At 36.6% G+C, this 20,967-nt stretch overlaps 2 protein-coding genes across 2 annotated transcripts; one reads left to right on the top strand and one right to left on the bottom strand.

Moving 5' to 3' along the window:
* The first annotated feature begins 1,376 nt into the window (after positions 1–1,376).
* Positions 1,377–2,424, top strand: LOC120773762 (venom allergen 5.01-like). Its single transcript, XM_040102836.1, has 3 exons — positions 1,377–1,517; positions 1,591–2,102; positions 2,166–2,424. Exons 1-3 carry the CDS (start codon positions 1,377–1,379, stop codon positions 2,410–2,412), a joined length of 900 nt encoding a protein of 299 aa, XP_039958770.1. The 3' UTR covers positions 2,413–2,424.
* Positions 2,425–2,473: 49 nt separating this feature from the next.
* LOC120774827 (odorant receptor 67c) lies at positions 2,474–6,534 on the bottom strand. The gene is made up of 4 exons (XM_040104637.1): positions 5,744–6,534; positions 5,448–5,646; positions 4,204–4,359; positions 2,474–2,552 (listed from the first exon to the last, which is right to left on the bottom strand). The coding sequence occupies exons 1-4, from the start codon at positions 6,532–6,534 to the stop codon at positions 2,487–2,489; spliced, it is 1,212 nt and encodes a 403-aa protein (XP_039960571.1). The 3' UTR covers positions 2,474–2,486.
* Positions 6,535–20,967: the final 14,433 nt, after the last annotated feature.

The raw sequence follows: 20,967 nt of genomic DNA, 5'->3' as shown, positions 1-20,967 counted from the left end.
TGCGATATGCGATGTCTATGCATCGTTAATTTGTATATATTTGACTGATAAAAAAAACGACATAAATTAGGTAGAGCATGAGTGCAAGTCGAGTAGAAAATCGTTCGGCTCTCTGTTGTGATTGCAGCTCTTGACATTGAACTTTCCTTGTGGGTGTTGACGTAAGTTTTTTGCTGCACAGAGGTAGGTGTGTATCTTGGCTGCAACAAAATAGTGGTACAAGTCGAAAACACTAGAGACGTATCTTTCGTCTATCACAACATGATCGATCTGGTTGGTGGCTTTTCGATCCGGTGGGAGCCAGGTAGCTTGATTAATTTTCCTATGCTAGAATTTAGTACTACAGATAAACATATTTCGGGCCCCGGTTAAGGCGATCAGCCTCAATCCATTTGGGAATGTTTCGTCATGGAGGCTGAATTTACCGGCCGTTATGCTAAAGATATCTTCTTTGCCCACCCGGGCAGCTCTCATAGGTGCGCTCCAAGCGCTCATAGAAGGCATCTTTGGTCAATCGTCCTTCTCTTCCGTCGGAGCATGGGCACAAATCAGCGATTTGTTGAATAACGTCGCTTTGATGCGGATTGTGGCTAGACGTTCATCCATCGGGGTGAGTGCTGGGACTCAGCGACGGAGTCTCTCTCCCACCAAGAATCCCACACCAAATTTGCGCTGCTTTATATGGCCACTGTAGAAAATGCCACCCACAAGGATATACTCGCCTCAGTCCTTGTCTTATCAAACGCATTTCTTGAACGGCGGTTATGTCCACCTTTACTTTTATGAGGGCATTAACTAGCTGGGCAGCGGCACCTTCCCAACTAAGGGACCGGTCGTTCCAAGTGCATGCCCTCAATTCGTAGTCCTTATTTCGTTTGCCATAGACGTCATCAAAATGGGGTCTCTCATCCGAGGCTATTGATTCCTTTCCATAGTCGCGGTTTTTACGCTGCAGGTCTCAAACCCAGCTCACAACCCTGGGTAAAGATGTTTTCGCCTCCTCACTTTAGCTCGCCTTCAAACGGATTTTTTTAGCTACCCAGAGGATACTTGGTCGAATACCGAAAGTCGTGAGCTGTTTGAGCCATGTGTAAAAGGATCAGTTTCTGGATACTCTCAAATGAATGGCGATTAGAGAACTTTCATCACTTGCCTGAACTTCTATACATGGCTTCCAACAAATACTTTTGACACCTTTAATTCCTATAAATTATCAGAATGTAAAATTTTCCTCCGACATTAACGACCCCTTACTTTTTTGTTTTGTGAAATAACAAATTTAAAATCAGTCAAAACAATCATTTTTCTCAATAAACAAATATAGCTAAAAAGTTCTATTAAACGTCGTTTGAAATCGACAAGCTCACTCGCTCAAAATGCACTCCTCGCTTCTGGCTGTCGTCTATCCACTCTTTCTCGCAGGCTCAATTGTTTTGTGTCGAAACGCCTCAAGTGCTTTCACAAAAGATTTCTGTAAAATGAAATGCGGCACCCGCCGGCATACGCTCTGCAACCAGGTTGGTATTTAGCACTACACACTAAATCTTTAAGAATCCTCTTGCTTACTAATGCAACACCATCGACTGTCAGGCGAAAGCTCATAACTGCAGCTACAAGTCATATCACATTTACCGTAGCGCCGAACTGGAAGACTTGGATCTGCGGAATCAGCTCATTATAGCGCACAATGGCCTACGTCAACGTATTGCCAGCCGCATGCATGTCGCTGATATGGTGCTGAGCAAATGGAGCAAACAACTGTCGACAATGGCCGAAAATTGGGCGCTGCAGTGTCGCCCATATGAGGATGATGAATGCGCGCACACGTCATTGCCAATGAATGTGCGAACTTTACTCAATATGTCGCAAGCAAATCAACAGGAAATGTTTGTTGCAATGAACCGCTTTTGTTTCACATCGCTTTATTTGCCGCGTGAACTACTGCAAATGGCTTTCAGTCGGTGGTACTTCGAAAGGGATCACATGCAGGCGCCCAAGAAAATAAACTTTCAAAATCAAGCGTTAGCTCTGCTTAGTGGTGAAAATAATTTTACGCATTTAGCCCATCCACGAATTAGGCGCATTGGTTGCAGCGTTGCCAGGTTAAAGTGCACCGAAACAAAAAAAATTACTTTTTCACTTAAATAATTTTATTTTCAATACAGATATGACAATGCGTATTGCATCTTTTGCTTTTATGCTCCTTACTATAGACATACCGACGGTATGTTGTTTGCTCATGGCCAACCAGCGACGTTTTGTCCATGGCAATATCCTCTGAAAAACCTCGATTTTCCAAATATGTGTACGCGCAATATCTATCTGGATGCGGATGAGGTGAATCGTGTTGCTGACAAAATTCATGTGTCAACTTTTTTATTAGCAATTTGTTTAATTCAATTCTGTTTATAATGTTGAAACACCAATGAGTTTCTTATAACTATTTTTATGTTTATTTAATTATATAGTACAGCTTTAGTGAGCATCTAGTTTCCTTTGCCGCTGTAGGTTGTACGCAAAAGCGCGAAAAATTGATAAGACATGCTGATGACCTATGAGAAAGATCAGAGAAAATAATTTAGTTTCGTACAAGTAAATTGGATGTTGGTGGTTTAAATTTTGGATCTATAATATACGTGGGAATGCTACTGACCTTGTACTGACCTTGTAAGTCCTTTCTGTATACTAAATACTAAACTAATGAATAGTAGTATGTCACTTATTTGAAGTGAAAAGAACAATAATTGTTTTCCCTTAAATTTATCGAACTTTTCGCCTGAAGAAGTGTTTTTGTGGGGTGTTGTTTTTCATTTATATCCTATGAAGAACTATCATGGTATTTATGTGGTGGTTTAGGGTGAACATGCTTTAGCTGAGAGAACGTGCCAAAGGTGGTGAATATTGCATGAAAGATGAAGAATGTGGATATAGCCCACACCTTGTTCTTCTGACTACCATTTGTCGAGGTCGATAAACTCACTGAAATACAGTTCACATCAAGGTATCGAAAACTGACTTAATGAATTTTAATAATAACATAATCGGCCTACTGGGCGTACTATTCGCAACACCATCACCCATCTTGAGACGCAGCTTTCATAATTGGATAACATTCGACCGAATAGATCACATCCATCACGCAGTGAAGAAAATATAGCAGCCGAGTCTACAAGTATTCGGCGCCGGTCGCAGCAACTCGGACTGACATATGGGACGACTGGCGCATTTAACGTCGAGATCTTAAATTCAAAACGTTCAAAATACAGCTTGTGCAAGAACTGAAGCCGACCTCAACCTTCCCAGGCGACATCGCTTCGCTCTATGTGCGCTTGAAAAATTCCAGAATGATCCGATGTTTTCGAGCCAAATTTGGTTCAGCGATGAGGCCTATTTCTGGATCAATGGGTATTTAAACAAGCAAAATTACCGTATTTGGGACAATAGCAACCTTCAGAGTTGAAGGAGCTGATATTTTATATATAAAAAAAGGGTTTGGTGTTGTTTGTGGGCCGGTGGAATCATCGGTCCATATTTCTTCAAAAATTGTGTGATGGTGGTGAGAATATAACCGTCATAAGACATAACCGACTATTTGATACCTGAAATTGAGGCTCGTGATCTCGGCGGTTGGTTTGGTTTCAGCAAGACGGCACCAATTCCCACACATCGCATCAATCAACGGAATTATGGAGAGAATACTAAGGTGAGCAGATAATTTCATATTTGGGCCGGTCGATAGGCCACCAAGATCATGTGATATAACACCGTTAGATTTTTTCCTGTGAAAATATGTAAAGCCTAAAGTCCATGCGGATAATCCCACTTCGATTCAGACTTTGAAGCATCACGCGTGTCATTCGCCAGTTACCAGTCATTTTGACTCGAACGAGTAGTCGTGAATTGGACTCAACGGATGGACCATCTGAGACGTAGCCACGGCTGACATTTGAAAGAGATAACATCCAAAAAATAAATGCCAAAGAATGTGCTTTCGAGCTATAATTAACATTTTCCCCATTAAATTTAAAGTTAGGGAACCTCAAAGAGCATCACTGTCTGTAATAAATATAGTATCTTGGATTACAAAAAGGTATTCATAAGTAATTAAGGCATTTGAGCTCTTTATTGGGAATATAAGGAATCGAGGTCTTTTATTTACATATTTTTATTCTAAACAAAAAAAAAAATTTCATCTAAACTCACCTTCATATAAGTTCGAAATGAGATTGGTGGAAAAGTGGGTGCACGAATCGAAGCAGGCTTTTGACTACGCATTATGATTATAGCTAAAAGCTGTTTATAATGTTTGTCGCAATCGAACCAGTTCTGGTTATAGGCCGCATCGCCGATGCGTTGGCTCTGAAAAATAAGAATTATATATATATTTCTATTATATTCCCATACGAACGATAAGAAAGACTCTTCAAAAAGTATATGATAAAAAACTCATTACAATACCGGACTTCTGTGATAATATGTAGATATATATGTATATTGAAAAGGGGTTTCTCTATACACCTTATGGCTGTCGCAAATGTTAAGGCATTTACCACAACTGGTTTAAGTTAAACATTATAGGAAAATATATTTAAATGAAGTATATCTCTATGATATTTCACTAAACGTCGTCAGCACAGTCAGAATTGTTGGAAACCGCTCCGAGCCGCTGAAAATTAAGTATGGCTTCACTCACCGACCTTTAAATTCATTTTCACTGGATTAGATAAAAATAGAACAGAAAGAAGCTATGCACACGGACAAAACTAAATATTTTCCGTAGGCAAATACTGTATGTTGAATCCGGGTATAGCTTTTATGGAACTGCTTAAAGTCTGGTCTGCTCTGGTTGGATAATTCTAACATCGATTCAACCGGTAAGCAGCACCAGACGCAATGTCATATTTGAAATTCAACTTGAAATAACTCTTCCAAAAACTTAAGTCTCTTATCTGGTACTGCAAAAGTACTTCATCATACACGTTCAGAATATAATGTTGAAACGCGAGATATGATAGCATACGATGAGTTGACGCTTGGTGTGTTCCGGAGAAATATTCTGCGAATTATTCATGAAATTCTCAGAGAATGCAATAGAAATTAAATAAAAAAAACTTTCTGACGCCCAGCACGATCATTAACAAATTAGCTAAGGATAGAAATAATACAAACTCCCTCTCCGTATTGGTAATACCAGCTTAAACTTGACTTGAATAAGTTCTCCATTATGCCAAGTTCCAAACCAAAAATCGAAAGCGCTCCCAAATATTGGCGGAGCTCGTCATAATCTTACGGAAGGAAAAAGAACTTGCTGAGAAGAAATTGTAGTATTGAGTGCAAAAAATCTCAACTTATTATTTGGAAGTACTTATGAGAGAAAGAGGCTGGAACAATAAACTTAAGCTACACACAAACTAATAAAATTGTGTAAAAATAATATCTTCACTTACAGCCGTCATCAGTTCATCGCCATAATAGCAGATTACAAACACTTGCACCAGCATGGTTGTTAAAAAAATAATATATTTTACAATATCTTCTGTAGACGAAGCAGTCACTTGAAATCCAATAAAACAGATGGTCAGCGAAGCGGTTAGAAAATTCAGTAGTAAAGAGAAACTGAAAATGCTGTTGACATGTTCGCTCAACCTGCAACAAAACAAAGCAAATAATACTTATTCTTAGCATATTGACATGCCACCAGCAACATCATCCACCCAAGCATTATTCACCGCCCGACACTCACTCCAAGCACTTGGCATGTTTCACCACTAACGCTTGCAAATATTGTAAATCCTCTTGCGCACTGCTCTTCTCCGAGCGGCCAGCAAATTCCTCCAGGCAACGTGAAATGTAATCGAAGTGCATACAAAGCTGTGTCACCGAGGCCACCAATACCAGATCGGCCGAGAGAAAGGCCACACCAGCCAAATATGCGCCATGCACTTGACCCATATACGTGAGCCAGTAGACCCAAGTCTTTTCGGTGGCGTTGTATGGATACCATATGGCAAAGCCGAAATTACGCTCAAACACGGGCGCACCCAAGAGCCAGTATTGCACGGCAGCCTTAAGCGCCGGATAAAGACTGAACGTGGATGTGTACGCCAAGCAGAGCAATGCGAAAATGCCCATCACACGTCGCATAACACGTTCGCGCTGTGGCAATTTGTATTCAACTTGCTGCATAGCGGTTTTCGGAAATGACTCTTCCATCTGATCCAAATGCTCACGCAAGGTTCGACGGTGCACTGTCAAGGCGATCTGTTTAAAATCCGCTACAAACGAGAAACCAATACAAGGCGCCACACCGGTTGCCTCCAAAACGGTGGCGAATGAGTTTAAAGCTTTTACGAAGTAAATAATCTCACCGACAACGAGTATGTTGAAATTGAGGAAACCAAGATAGAGCAGCGACTTGAGCAACAGTCGTCGTATGCGATGTGGTGAGCGATGCTCATAGAGATCCTCACCGATTGTCTGGTAAAATCTGATGGGTATGCGTATGAATTCGCTGAAAGTGCGTGCCTCAGGCATTATGCTTACGTGGAGTTTACAAACTTTGAGCTTAAGGATCAAGGTTTCAACCGGAAATAAAGTTGACCTTTGTGTTGAGCAAGTATTTATATGAGTTTTACACGACAAATTTCCTTATACCAATTGCGTAAGTTTTGATTCGAAATATTTCGGCATTTACGAATCGTTACATGAGCTACAAAAAGTTGAAGCTTTGATGTGAGTTTACAATCAGAAACCCCTTACTTTTCTGCTTGTTTATCATTTTTTTTCATAAATTTATTCGTCAGTTTTCAAAACAACCTTATTTATTACATTTGTTTACGACACTAGCGCCACCTAGCGTCCTTATAATATTCCCCGGATCGTATTATTAACCAGATTGTTGTAATAAATCGCCTGTGACACCAGTAGTGAAAGATTTTTCATGTACCTATCGTCATTCCTACTGTTTATTTCGAAATCGTATTATTCATTTTTTCTCCAGCGCCATCTAGCGGAGTTACAGTTCACAAAAAGATCCTTCGGGTTTCCGTAAATTATCCTGAAATTTATCAAAAGAAATGTTGAAGTAGTTTCGAGTTCATATATTCTACATATATATGTACATACATATATTTCTTCAATTTACTTGTCTCATAGTTCACATACTCTTATTGACTTTCTGTAGCGGCTCTTAATTGTCAAAGCAATTTATGAGTTTTAAACTTTCTTTGTTGTTTTCCAAGTTTAAAAGTGTAAAAATTACACAATTATCAACACAGAAGAATGTGTTTATTGCGCAATTATTAAATACACTTCGGTTTCGGGACATATAATTATTGTGGTGAGAAAGTTAACAGGAAAGCAAAGGCCTAATTATTACTTACACAAGTTTACGAATAATAATAATACAAGTTGACTTTAATTTAGGTACTCACAGCACTACAATAGCAGTTATTTTATCTATGTAGGTCAGTGCGTTACTCCCTTGTGGCCGTTGGTTCAAACTTTGGACGTAGAAAAGTTAGAAATTATGAACGGCTTTTGAATGGTGACCCTTAAAAGAAAGCAATTTTCAATCAGTGAGGCTATTTCTTACCCGAAAACTCTTTGATATTTTCATCAGCTTTGCCTAAATATATTTATATGTAAGTTGTCTGACTAAATCAATAAGTGAAGAAGTGTTCGCCAAATTTTAAGCTAGGTAAGCACCAGTATTGTACCAGTTTACAGTTTTCAAGTGAGGAACTATTGTATAATTAAATCTTATTCCAGTCTCTAGCACGTTTCTCTCTCTACTGTAGTTATGTGGTCATATATATTCAACTACAGTAACTATATACTGTACAACTATAGTAGATTTCTCTCTTCTTTGCTATTGAAATTTTTCATGGGTAACTACTCTGTGGAGGAAGAGGAAGACCTCCACTCCGTTGGAAGGACCAGGCGGAGAAGGACCTGGCTACGCTTGGAATATCCAATTGGCGCCACGTAGCGAAAGAAGAAGCGACTGGCGCGCTGTTGTTAACTCGGCTATAATCGCGTAAGCGGTGTCTACGCCAATTAAGAAGAAGAAGAACTACTCTGTGCTTCCTTAATATATACTTTATTCATTCTGCTTTGCCTATGTAAAAGATATATGATGCCTTGATATAAATAACTATTAATAACAAGTTAATTGAACAGCCCCTGGCTTATCACAGCAATACACATTTTTTGACAAAATTCAGAACAGGAATTATTTTAACACGTTTCAGTCTTCAGAAATAGTACATTTGGGGGTCATATCTGGAGAATACGGTGGATGCGGAAGCAAGTTGAAGTTCAATTAATGCAGTGTATTAATAAAAAAGCACTTTTCTCTTCTTCAAATGCGTCCAGTTTTCGGCGATTTCGTTCTTCAAACGGCCCATTAACGCTATGTAATAGTCCCTGTTGATGGTCCTCCTTTTTTAAGGTAGTCAATAAAAATTATTCCATGCGCATCCCAAAATGCAGACGCCTTTACCTTGTCAGCCGACTGTTGTATTTTTCCATGCTTTGGAACGGGTTTATTGTGTGCAGTCCACTCGAATGACTGTCAATTGAACTCCGGTGTGAATTATGACGTCATGTCACACTCATTGTTACATATCGACGCAAGAAGTCGGGTTTATTATGGCAAAACATCTCCAAACACTGCTCCGAATCACCAATTTTTCGTTGTTTTTGGTAAAAAATGAACTCGTGATGCATCTATTTTGTACAGAGCTCCCTCTCAGTTGATATCTTTAAAGTGTCTGCTATCTCGAAAAACTTCATTCTATAGTCATCCAAAATTATTTTGTGAACTTTTTTGATGTTTTCGTCGGTGACAACCTATTTTGGGAGTCTACTGCGTTCACCGTCTTCGCTGCTCACTTCCCTACGTCTAAACTTAGCATACCGATCCTTGTTGGCTGCTAGGACAGTGTCGGAAAAACATCATCAAGCCAAGTTTTTGCTTGAACTGTATTTTTCCCTTCAAAACGCAATATTTGTGTCAAGCCGGGAACTGTTGAGCCCCCTGTTAACACGACGTTGTTTTTCGAAAAAATTTAGTGATTTTAGAACCAATTGTGCTTTCACTTTTCTTCAGTCCTAATGACCTTTGAAAATGGTTTTGTCTGACTACTAATCGCCGATTCTCAAGCACTATTGCATGTTGATCATCAGTTAACTGCGTCGGCCGTCCTGGACGTGGTTCATCGATAACGCGTTCTCAAACCTCTTTGAATAGCTTGTATCAATCAAAAACACGCTCGCGACAAACAATTATCACCGAAGGCCTTTTTCAACATAATCAGCGTTCCGACATCAGAAATTTGATTTCGCACACAAAATATAATGAAACGTTTTTGTTGAATAATTTCACTGATCGTAAAAACTGACAGTCATACCAGCCTAGAAAAAAAATATTTCGACAAATGAGTTTTCGCCCCAAATTTAAATCAATACTATTACTATTTCTTGCCCACAGTAGTATATAAGTAAGTAAATTTACAAATGCACTTTTTTGTCTGAGCATAAGTATTTATATACTTTTTTATACAGATGTATGTATGTAAAACTTTTACAAGCATTAAATATTCCGTTACTTATAATAATTCAGCGAAGCGTCAAAACAACATAGCGTTATGAATTTAAATAAATCCCCTCACACCCGCGAACAATGTAATTGATTTAAACAGCTGACGCGAATGCACACGATGCCGTGAATGTCAACTGAAAATAAGAGGTGATATTAAAAGTGTGCAGCGTTGTGTGTACCGCGACGCATTACAAGCAGTCGCTGATTGCACAAGCATTTCTCGTTTTTTCTTTGTTTGAATATGCTGCTTAGCGAAATTAAATTTAATATTTAACTAGCGACAAGACGGGCGAAACGTTTTTCGCATTTTCTGATTGACATATTTTAATATTAGCACACACAGCCATACATAATACGTACATATGTATGTATACACCATTATGTGCGGTTGTTCTAACGCAATATTGCCCCGTTGATTGATTGATGAAGCAACAAACCGACTTATTGATATTTTGTGCACATTAGGGTGGAAGGACTTTCTTTAGTAACAAAGAATATGTAGAGACTGGTTGTGAGTATAAAGAACATTTTTTTTTTGAAATTATTTATGTAATCATTGACGTATTAAATTTTTGACAAACCTTATAACGAAATTTAATACAATCGCTATGTAATCTGTTTAAAAATATTATTCCGAAGAGATATGAAATATATGTCTCTCAATAAGAATGGTTTTATATAATAAAACAAATCCAACAATAGACTGGGACTGTACCACTTTAATGACTGTTCCGAATTTTTTAAATATTTTAAACATTTTAATGCGGGGTCTAGTTCCATAGATAAGTCTAAAAAAATACTCCCTAAAAATTTCGAGTAAATTGTTTCAGTAGACAGTTTCGAGAAAATCGCCTTCAAAGTTTCGCGAACTGGCAGCACCAACTAGAATGCCGGGTCAGCAAAATATCTATATCTCCGAACAGTGAATAAATTTTTGCTTTAATTCCGATTTTCCAGTTTGTATGTCAGCTTCAAAGATTGCATCATTGCCTTGTACAATAACCCATGCCAAATTTCATGAAAATATCTCCTCAAATTAATAAGTTTTTCATACAAGCACTTTTTACTGATCGTTTAATTCCACCTACATATATGGTATATTGGTCCGAATCGAATCGAATCCGAATCGACTAACAAAGCACATCCAAATCCTCAATTAGCACAAAGTGCGCTGCTTATTTTCTCTCAAAATAAACAGCTACTTATATATGAACTTTTTCAGAATTTTGTTAACTTTTCTGAATTTTTTTAAAATAGTAAAAGTAAAAAATTTTGGTCATGGTACTGGGTACTAGTAAGACTTTGGTAATTAAATTTCACAAATCCCTTGCGTCGAAATTTTTTTTTTCTATGTTGGTTGACTGTCAGTGACATCTGTGTCAAATGTCACATCAAAATAATCTTTAGTATTTTTTATACGTTTGTTTTTCGGAAGTACAGAAAGTGAGTGAAATTATGCAACAGGAAGTTCCATTAAATTTTGTGTGCGGAATCAAATTTCTGGTACCGAAACGTTCAGAATGTTGGAAAAGTCCTTCGGTGATAATTGTTTGTCGCGAGCAAGTGTCTTTGATTGGTACAAATTGTTCAAAGAGGATCTTGACGACGACAAACCACATCCAGAACGGCCCTCAACATCAACTGATAACCATCACGTCAATAAAATAAAAGAATTGGTGCTTCGACGAATCGACGATTAACAGTCAGAAATCTTACTGGTATCGTTGGAATATCAAAAGGATCATTGAAAACCATTTTAAAAGATAATTTGGGCCTAAGAAAAGTAAAGGCACGACTGGGTTCAAAATCACTAATTTGTTTCGAAAAACAGCGTCGCGTCGCGTTAAGGGCTGTAAAACAATACTTTCCGACTATTAGGATGTCATGTAACGCATTATTACTGACGATCAATCGGCCGAATGCAAAGTTGATTCAAAACTGAAGAAAGCACGTCAAAGTAGGTAAAAAAGCAAGGTTATGTTGAAAGTTTTCTTCCAATATGCAGGAATGCTATTTGAGTGTTTTGCGCCGTTTGCGCGAAGCTATTATTTAAAAGAGGAGAGATTTTTCGTGAGTTTTTTGCCAAATTTTCAAACAATATCGTGCCGCAACCATCGTACTCACCTGAGTTAGCTCTGTGTGACTTTTGGTTGTTCAGCAAACGACCGCTCCGAATCAACTGACCGTTTTGAGTCAATTGAAAACATTAAGCGCGAATCACTAAACGCATTGAAGGCTATTCCGGATATTGTCTTAAACACTGTTTTGAGGATTGTCGCAAATATAATGGGGCCAAAGGAAATTACATCAAAGCGACAAAGTAGATTTTGAAGAATAAATTAAGAATTTTAAAAATTATGAATGAAATCTTACTATTTTTTCTCCTAGTAGTATACTTTATAGGCTCTCTGACGTTTCCATTTCGGGGTTAGAAACATCATGGCATACTCAATATATTCCGTTCAGGCTATAAAAAGGTTAAATTCTCAAGTAGCATAAAAATCATACTTTTTTCTCTTAAAATGAATTCTCAAGATTTTTTTAACTTTTCTGAATTTTTTAAAAATAGTAAAGATAAAAAAAAAATTATTTTAATTTTGAATATTAAAAAAATAGAATGTGTATAAGGAAGATTCACGGCAAACTTTAAGTAAATCAGTTTATTATAAATTTAGATTTTTACAAATGCTTGAGAAAAGTTGCTTGAAGCAAAATGCTTTTAAAAGACTGACTAAACTGGCCGCAACTCTAAAATGACTGTATTTTAGAAAATAATTTTATTTTTATTTCGAGAAATTGTTCATGAACATTTAAATTACAATGAAGGGTGGCAAATTTGGAATTTAACCCACATATTTTTTAGTACTCAAAGAATACATATCAACCTAATACATTATATTAATACTTTCGTATATTTAAATTTAAGTGAATATAAATACACGGTTGTTCTGTTGACAAGAGCACATTAATTCTTTAATAAAATAATGGTGTGTTTTATATTCGAATATTTTGACTCCCCGCTTTCAAATTAAATTACTGCTTTTTCAAAAATAATTTTTTTTCATGTTTCATTAATAAAAAATTTCATCTTTCATTATAAAAATTTCATTAACAAAAATATATTTAATCACCATCTTTTAAAATATTTTATTCGCATACATATATACATACATGTGCATGTATACATATGTATATACATATATACATATATACGCATTTTATATGCAATAAAATTGAATGAAACAAAATTATTACATTTTAAACATTATGCAAGCGCCCAACACAGTTAACCAGGTGGATGATACCTAAATATGTGACTCTGCTTATATAACACATCACGTTTCAATGCATACAAAACAAACCTTTATTCATTTTACTCCATAACACATTGTTGTCTTTGTCGTTATTATTATTACAACTTATTACGCAGCAGCATTTGTGTTATCCATAACTGTTTGTCAGACACATCAACTCTGCAAATTTGGCTTAGCTGAAATTCAATAAATTAAATTTACATTTACGAACATTCCCACATCGTGGGAAGGTAAGCAAAGACGCAGTCTGCGAAGTTTTACATTTCATTGACTTCCAGGGTGTCTTGTTGCCAACATCAGTCAGCGCTGCCTACTTTTCGTACATAAAAATAACAACTTTAAGGGAAATATGTAATATGCTTTCATATGTTTTGATGCTTTATATTTCTTATCTCTTTTGTGATTTGGCATTTTACTTTCTGTCTTGACATACAAGTACATAAGTATTTTACATATGTGACCTAGTCTACGAAAAGGGAGCTAACGTGCGAAAACTAGTTTTCTGGGAAAAGCTGTTAAAATTAATCGTCAGTTTCGCGGTATCTCATTAATTGTTCTCCTTTTTTTGACACCTAAGCCCCCTTTCCGTAGACCAGGTCACATATAATGAAAATATTCATACTCATATGAGTATAAATTATTACCACAACCCATTGTCTAGAGTTCAAATAAATTTTGGCGCTAACCGCAGCAAATGTCTCCAACAGTATTATTAATATAAAGGATGTGTTTAATAAATCAGTGACTTTTTCGAGTTTTGGAACAATAAAACTATTTTTAATTGCGCTATTAGTAAAGTCGAATATTCTTTGTTCTGTGGCAACCCTTTTCAAAACTACTTTCTGTAGTCCCAATACTGAAGTAATTGGGTGAGCTTATCGATTTTATTGAAAACAAAAAAATAATATGTGGCAACTCTCTATATAAAATAAGCGGAAATAAGAGAATTGAAATAATTTTTTATCTCATTAACTTAAAAAAATGAGCAGCTGGTAACTCTCTACATAATTTAAAAATAAATAAGAAGAATGTTTAATAAATCAGTGACTTTTACTGGTTTCGAAGCAAAAAAATAATTTTCGATACTGTTTTGAACGAATCAAAATTTATTTGGATCTGTGGCAACCCCTTTAAAAATTATTTTCTGCTGTAAGCTTTTTTAAACCTTTTCAATTTGATACTCAGATTAAGTAATTCCATAATTTTATCAATTTTATTTAAAAAAAAAAATTACAGGTGGCAACTCTCTTCATAAAATATAATAGTTATTTCGTAAACTCTCTCAAGATCCTTCATTTTGATGCTCATTTCAATAAACGCCAAGTTTTTAATATATTTTCTTAAAATTTAAAATAGGTGGCAACCTCTTTCAAAACACACATTGTAACATATTATTTACTTTATCAATTTAAATTACTAAAAAATAAAAAAGTGGTAACTATTCGAAATTATATTTTTTCGACGATAAATCTCTCTTAAACCTTTATAATTTAATACCAAAAATTTCGAAAAATTGGCAACCCTATTTTAAAAATATTTTTCCATCGTTTTTTTGAATTCTAAGTGGACTAAGTCTACATTTTTATATGGAAAACTGTTCATCTTGACAACTTGAAGCGTAGCAATCCACAAACCTAATCATGTGACAACCTTCAAGGATTACGTTAGGGTCTCATCTCTTTAAAGAGTTAGGGTTTCCTCGGGTAAAAAACAGTATTTTTCAACAATTTTTTTCTCATATGAGAAATGAGATATTTTATTACATTTTTTATTGTTAGACATACAACTATTTACAAAAATATTCTGAAATTTTTGAAAAAAACTTTTTAAACTCGGCCTTGGCGTTGGCAGGATAACGCTTTACAGAATCATTCAAAGTGAAAAAATAAGTTTTTTAGTTAAACCTTAACTTAAGTAGACCTTAGACGAAGAAAAAACTGAAAATTGGATTTTTCACAGACATTTTTACAAAAAAAATTAAAATTTCGCAAAATTTTTTTTTTAATAGTTCTAATCGAAAAAAATTCTTCGTCTAAGTGGTTAAGAATTAAATCTCAAAGACCTGCATAAATTTCATGAAGATTGGTTGATTAGTTCTCGAGAAATCTTGCAAACCGACTTCAAAAACACAGTTTCGAGAAAAACGCGTTTGAAGACGGCGCACTTAGCCTAGCTGGCCTCGAGCACACAAGTTCTCATGGCTCTATCTCCGAAACTATAACTCGGATCAACTTGAAAATGTTGGACAATATTCTGAAGGTGTGGTGGTATTAAATAAGACAATAAAAATCGATTTTTTTGAATCCCGTAAACCCATGTAACCCCTTAAGAGTCTGTATGGAATTTTAAAACAAGGAAACATTTGGAATGATTGTGGAATAAAGATTTTGTGAGGAGAGCAGTCAACACTTTTCGGCTTAAAAGTATACATTTGACATATCACTGACGTTTTAAACTACCCTCGTAACTGTTTATTTTTTGTAAGCAGTAAATTTATATTAAGGCTAATACTGTTCGAAAAAAGTCTTAAAACCACAAACTCATCACTTTTAAGCAGATATACATATGTACAAATAAAATATATCTAAAGGTTTACGTACGTTCGACAGCCAACACCTTGACACTAACACACCAGGTAAAATTTGTTGCGTAGAATCATAAAAATAGAGAAAAATGAAATGAAAATAACAGCTGTCAATTTTGTCATCATTTGGCATTTGAAGACATTCGCTGTCACTGACTTGTGACACCTTTTGCGGTCGCCTTGAGGGAACTCAGTACTCATCTTATGTGTGTTTGTATGTATGTTGAAATGTGTTTGGTTATATACTTTACATTTAATATTCGGTTTTCGAAAAGCCTAAACTTAATCTCAGAAAAAAATACTTTCCTTGCCTTCATTTGTCCTTGAGGTAGCAGATGCCTTGGGATTTGTTTTCCTACGTGCATGGAGCGCGTGGGATTAAATAAAATTAATGGCAAAAACAAAATCAGATTGGGATTAATGTCAGTGACATACATACCGACAGAAAAATGTTTGTATTTTTATTAATTATTTGAGAGAAATATCATAATTATGGAAAAAAGGATGCAGACGATGTGCAGACAAGTTAAAAAGCAATTTATTTGAATAGCAATCAAAGTTCTAAACTGCTTCAAGTTCTTGACCTCATGTTGTAATGAATTATTATGAACGACATATCTCTCTTTAAAAGCTGTCATTTACCATACCTTATAATCATTATTACTTATGTACATATACAGGGCGTATACGTAACCTCACTATATAAGAAAGATCAATGTCCTTTAAGTTTACCACCCAAAAACATCCATTCGTTGCGTGAAAAGTAAACAAAGCTGTTTCAAAACTAATACATACCTATGTTCCATAAAGTTTTATGAACGCAAAAAGTATTCCTTGTTCTTTGCAAATTAAATTGGCAATGCAAACAATTGTGATAGCTGTGTGCCACCGTAAAGAGCACTCCGCCATTTAGAGGTTGTTCAACTATTCATAAGCGACGAAATTTTAATGATTGTGTTTTGTTTTTTACTTAAATGAAATATAATATTTAAATTCATTGACAGTAGTTAACAGCCACTTTGAATGATGTAAAGAAAATTATGGCATGAATAGAATAGAATCGCAGGTACGATTTATGGGATTGCTTAGGTACTTGTGTGCTAGTGGCAGATTTAAGAAATTGCCTTTGCGTAAAAAAAAACAAATTAACATATAAAGATAAATAGGGAAGACATACATATATCCCTCCCATCAGGTCAGCGTAGCCGATATCTCTTAATTCGCTGAACTACGTCAATGTCGTCGTATATCTTGTTCAGCTCATCGTTCCATCGACTGCAATATTCGGCTTTGCTGAACCTTTCTCTCGGAAACTCGTAACACCGACTCATCAGATGTTCATCGAGAAAGGACTTTACTTCTCAATTGCCTACTCATTCTGAAGAAGTATCTATCGTCAAGCAGATCACGACTTCCGCCTTTAAACCAAGTATCCTCTTTGTAGCCAAAAAACATCCATCTAAAGGTTAGCTAAGGTGAGAAGGCGAAGCATCTCTCCCCAGAGAAACACTCCCAATGAAAAGGTCACGACGGCCCCTGATCCAATGGACCTTAGACAGAGTAAATTTCAAGCAGATTGTGTGATCAGTTTTTGATTAGAGAAATGATTTTATAGTGTTGCCTAAAAAATCGATTCAAAAACAATCTCATTAGTACTTTTTTGAATCTCCTCTGCTTTTAACAACGACTTTCATACGCTCGGGCTTTGATTTTATGAGATTATCTAATGTTCTTGCTGCGATACCGTTATACAACATTTCTCCGAGAATTCTCTCCAACTCTGCTAAAGTTTTTGGTATTTTTGTGCCACCTGCGCCTTCATTATAAACCAAAAGTTCACAATGGGACTGAGATCCGGACTTTTACCTGACCACTTTGAAGACGAGAACCCGATTTTTGATAAATAATTCTTCACCTGATAAAAAGAAGAAAGGACAAGTATAACATTTCCAGTTGTACAAAAAATAAAGACTCTTGAAAGTGGTTCTCTATAAGGATGTTAAATTTGTCTTAAGTATGTGTCTCCTCATGATAAGTCCCATTGATCTATTAGGGCTAGTTGCCTAAGGCCATGGTAAGAAAAGCAATTTCAGACTTTTCGGTTGCTTTCCTTCTTAACTGTCCCTCCTATTTACTGTTTCTCCTTTTTATGTAGGACATACTGTCGCTTCAAACAAGTTTAAATTTGAAGTAAAAGTGGCCTTTAGACGGCCCGACGAGCTTTCAAACCAAACTCTTGAGGCCTTTGATGAACGGTTCTTGCATTAACTGCAGCACTTTAAAATTTTTTGCACTTTTGAAGCGATTCCTCAAGCTGTTATGGTCTACCACCCGATCCTCTCAATTAAATTTTTTTAGAGACTCCCCGTTGGAGACTTGTTAAATCCAACTGTATTACTAATTTCCCGAGTGGCCAGATTTTAGCAAAATCAAAATATTACTCTCTTTCATTTCGGATTTTTTTACCCGCTATATTTAAGCTTCAACGAAGTACGAGATAGAATGAGCGTTTCGGCAGTAAATTACGCTTGTCGGTGACAATCGCGCATTAAATACAAACGAACAATTGTTCGGATTTCACTGTCCGCTACTGGTTCGGTCCTATCCGCTCTCCACTTCATGTGAAATTTTATCTCCGTGTGTTAGTTTTTGTGTGTTAGCCACTTTTGTGACCTAAAAAGGATGCCGGGCGATTTTTACCCTGGAAAACAATGAACAACGATTTTATTTGATAGTTTATACCGTAATATCTATATAAATCTTTCTTTCAGCTAAAAAATATTTCAAAGTAGAACAGGAAGCTCGCAAAAATTTTAAAGTAGTCACCCTGTCTTGTTAAATTGAAAGCATCGAAAGCTCATGGCAGAAATGTGCTTTCATCCGTTGAACTTTGAGCTTTTCTCACACACTTACGCACATATAGCGGTTCTACATGCACATTTACATATGTATGTTTACACCCACACACCTTCACATATAAATACATAGCGTTCGTTTCAATTTCGTAACAGCGCGCAAAACTTTGACACGCCGACCGGTGTAAACAAAAATAATCAAAAGCAACAAGTGAGCATTTCGCATTTGCAAGCACGAACAAGAAAGAGCGTGAAAGCAGCTTTTTCATGGAAATGACAGAACACATACACACATACATAAATGTGGGAAATAAGGTAGCACTGCCAATAAAACCAACGGTGCCGCTATTTCAATCATTTAGTTGTGAAACACAAGCGCCGATAACAGGAAGCACGTGAAAGTGAACACGAAACGTAATTTTTACCAAACAACAAGGGAATCTCTATATCAAATGCTCAGCATTATGTTCATACTCCTCGGAGGATTGCTAGTAACGCCCAGCGCAGCGGTTTATCCACGAGTTCTTGATATACAAATTGTGGCGCACAATCACACCGAACTGTCTGCTCTGCCGACGACGCAGAAAGACTTCCGAAGTTGTGACAGCGTCTGCGAGGCGCTGAAATCACTCGAACTCGAATCGGATATTGTCAAATTGTCCAGCCTAACGGTGCAACCCGAATCACTTTTCAACTTCGATTGGAATTTAATGGGTCTATACGAAATCATTTTCACCATGATGCAGCTGAAATATGTGCGACAGCCGGTGATAATGTGAATTTGTTGTGTTAAGAATGTAAACAATAACCATAACAAAAATATTCAAAGCGAATTATGCACTGTGATATTAGAATTAAGTGAACTAACTTATTTATACAAAAGTAATTTTTAAGTAAAATAAAAGAAAAAAATATTTGTAACAAACAAAAGTTCAGTGTATTTCATCATTTGATATAATTAAGTTATAGTGATAACGGGAACCACTATCATTACCACAATTACTCATTTGACGTCATGCTAACCACAAACAACATACATACTTACATCTGTTTAGCCGTTCTTTGTGAATTCAAGATAAGACAATTTTGTGATAAGAAAAGAGAAAGCTCATGCCTTCCAAATATGTACATATACACCTAGAAATTTGCTTAGTAATCAAGCCACAATTACCAATACAAACGGAGATTAACCCCCTTAGAATGGTATGATTACGCAGAGTAAAACCTTTATTGGTTTAGACCGACCGACAGTACTCGAAATTCGAAGAAGCAAAGTGATTTCAGAAATTTAGTTAAGTTAAAGCGAGATATAGGGGTGTAAAAAGCTAAACCTAGAATTAATTAATACTTAAGGACAGGATGGAAAAAATTTAGAAAGCAGAGACTTTTCCTGGTCGCCATGTAAAGAAAACTTCAGAGGGAATCCTGCGCAATACCGAGGGCCAGATAAAGACTATGAATAAGCTTGCAATGTATTAGACAAATGAAACTCTTCCTCCTGTACTTAATTCTAACGACTCAGACTGAGTTTAAACACGCACTGTTTTGCCGCACTTTACTGGAAAATTCTCTTTTGCTGTGGTTCATAGTGTTCACACGAGCAACACGAGTTCGGTAGCCCTAGTATTTGCCCTTTTATAAAATATTTCAATTATATTGTGCATACATATTTGCATATCTTCTTCTTCTTTACTGGCGTGGACGCCGCTTCCAGACGTTTCTTCGAGATTCCAACCGAAGGGCCTCCATCTCCACCTGGTCTTTCCAAAGGAGTGGATATTTTCCTCTTCCTCTGCTTCCCACGGCGGGTACTGCGTCGAATACTTTCAGAGCAGAAGTTTTTTCGTAAATCCGAACAACATAACCTAGACAGCGTAGCCGCTGTCTTTTAATTCGCTGAACTATGTCAATGTCTTCGTATATCTCATATAGCTCATCGTTCCATCGAATGCGATATTCGCCATGGCCAACGTGCAAAGGACCATAAATCTTTCACAGAACCTTTCTCTCGAAAACTCGTAACGTCGACTCATCAGATGTTGTCCATGCCTCTGCACCATATATAATAGCAGGGCCTGGATGATGAGTGATTTATAGAGTTTGGTTTATGTTCGTCGAGAGAGGACTTTACTTCTCAATTGCCTACACGGTTAGAAGTATCACCTGTTGGCAACAGTTATTCTGCGTTAGATTTCGAGGCTGACGTTGATGCTGATTCCAAGGTAGACGAAATTATCTACAACTTCGAAGTTATGACTGTCAACAGTGACATGGGAGCCTAGGCGCGAGTACGATGACTGTTTGTTTGATGACAACACAAATTTCATATTGTCCTCGATTACTACCTGACCCAATTGCTTTGCTTCCTTATCCATTCTGAAGAAAACAGGACCAACGGCGGGATTGTTGAGGTCAATGATATCAATATCATCGGCGTACGCCAGCAGCTGTACACTTCTCTATTTAGTTCTACAGCTCGAAATATTTTCTCTAAGAGTAGATTGAAGAAGTCACACGAAAGAAACCTCGTTTGGTATCGAGCGGTTCGAGGAGGTCCTTGCCGATCCTGACAGAGCTGTTAGTATTGCTCAATGTTAGTTTACACAGCTG

Source organism: Bactrocera tryoni, chromosome 4 (assembly GCF_016617805.1).
Source record: "Bactrocera tryoni isolate S06 chromosome 4, CSIRO_BtryS06_freeze2, whole genome shotgun sequence".
Lineage (NCBI taxonomy): Eukaryota > Metazoa > Arthropoda > Insecta > Diptera > Tephritidae > Bactrocera > Bactrocera tryoni.
This window is presented reverse-complemented; position numbering and strand designations above follow the sequence as displayed.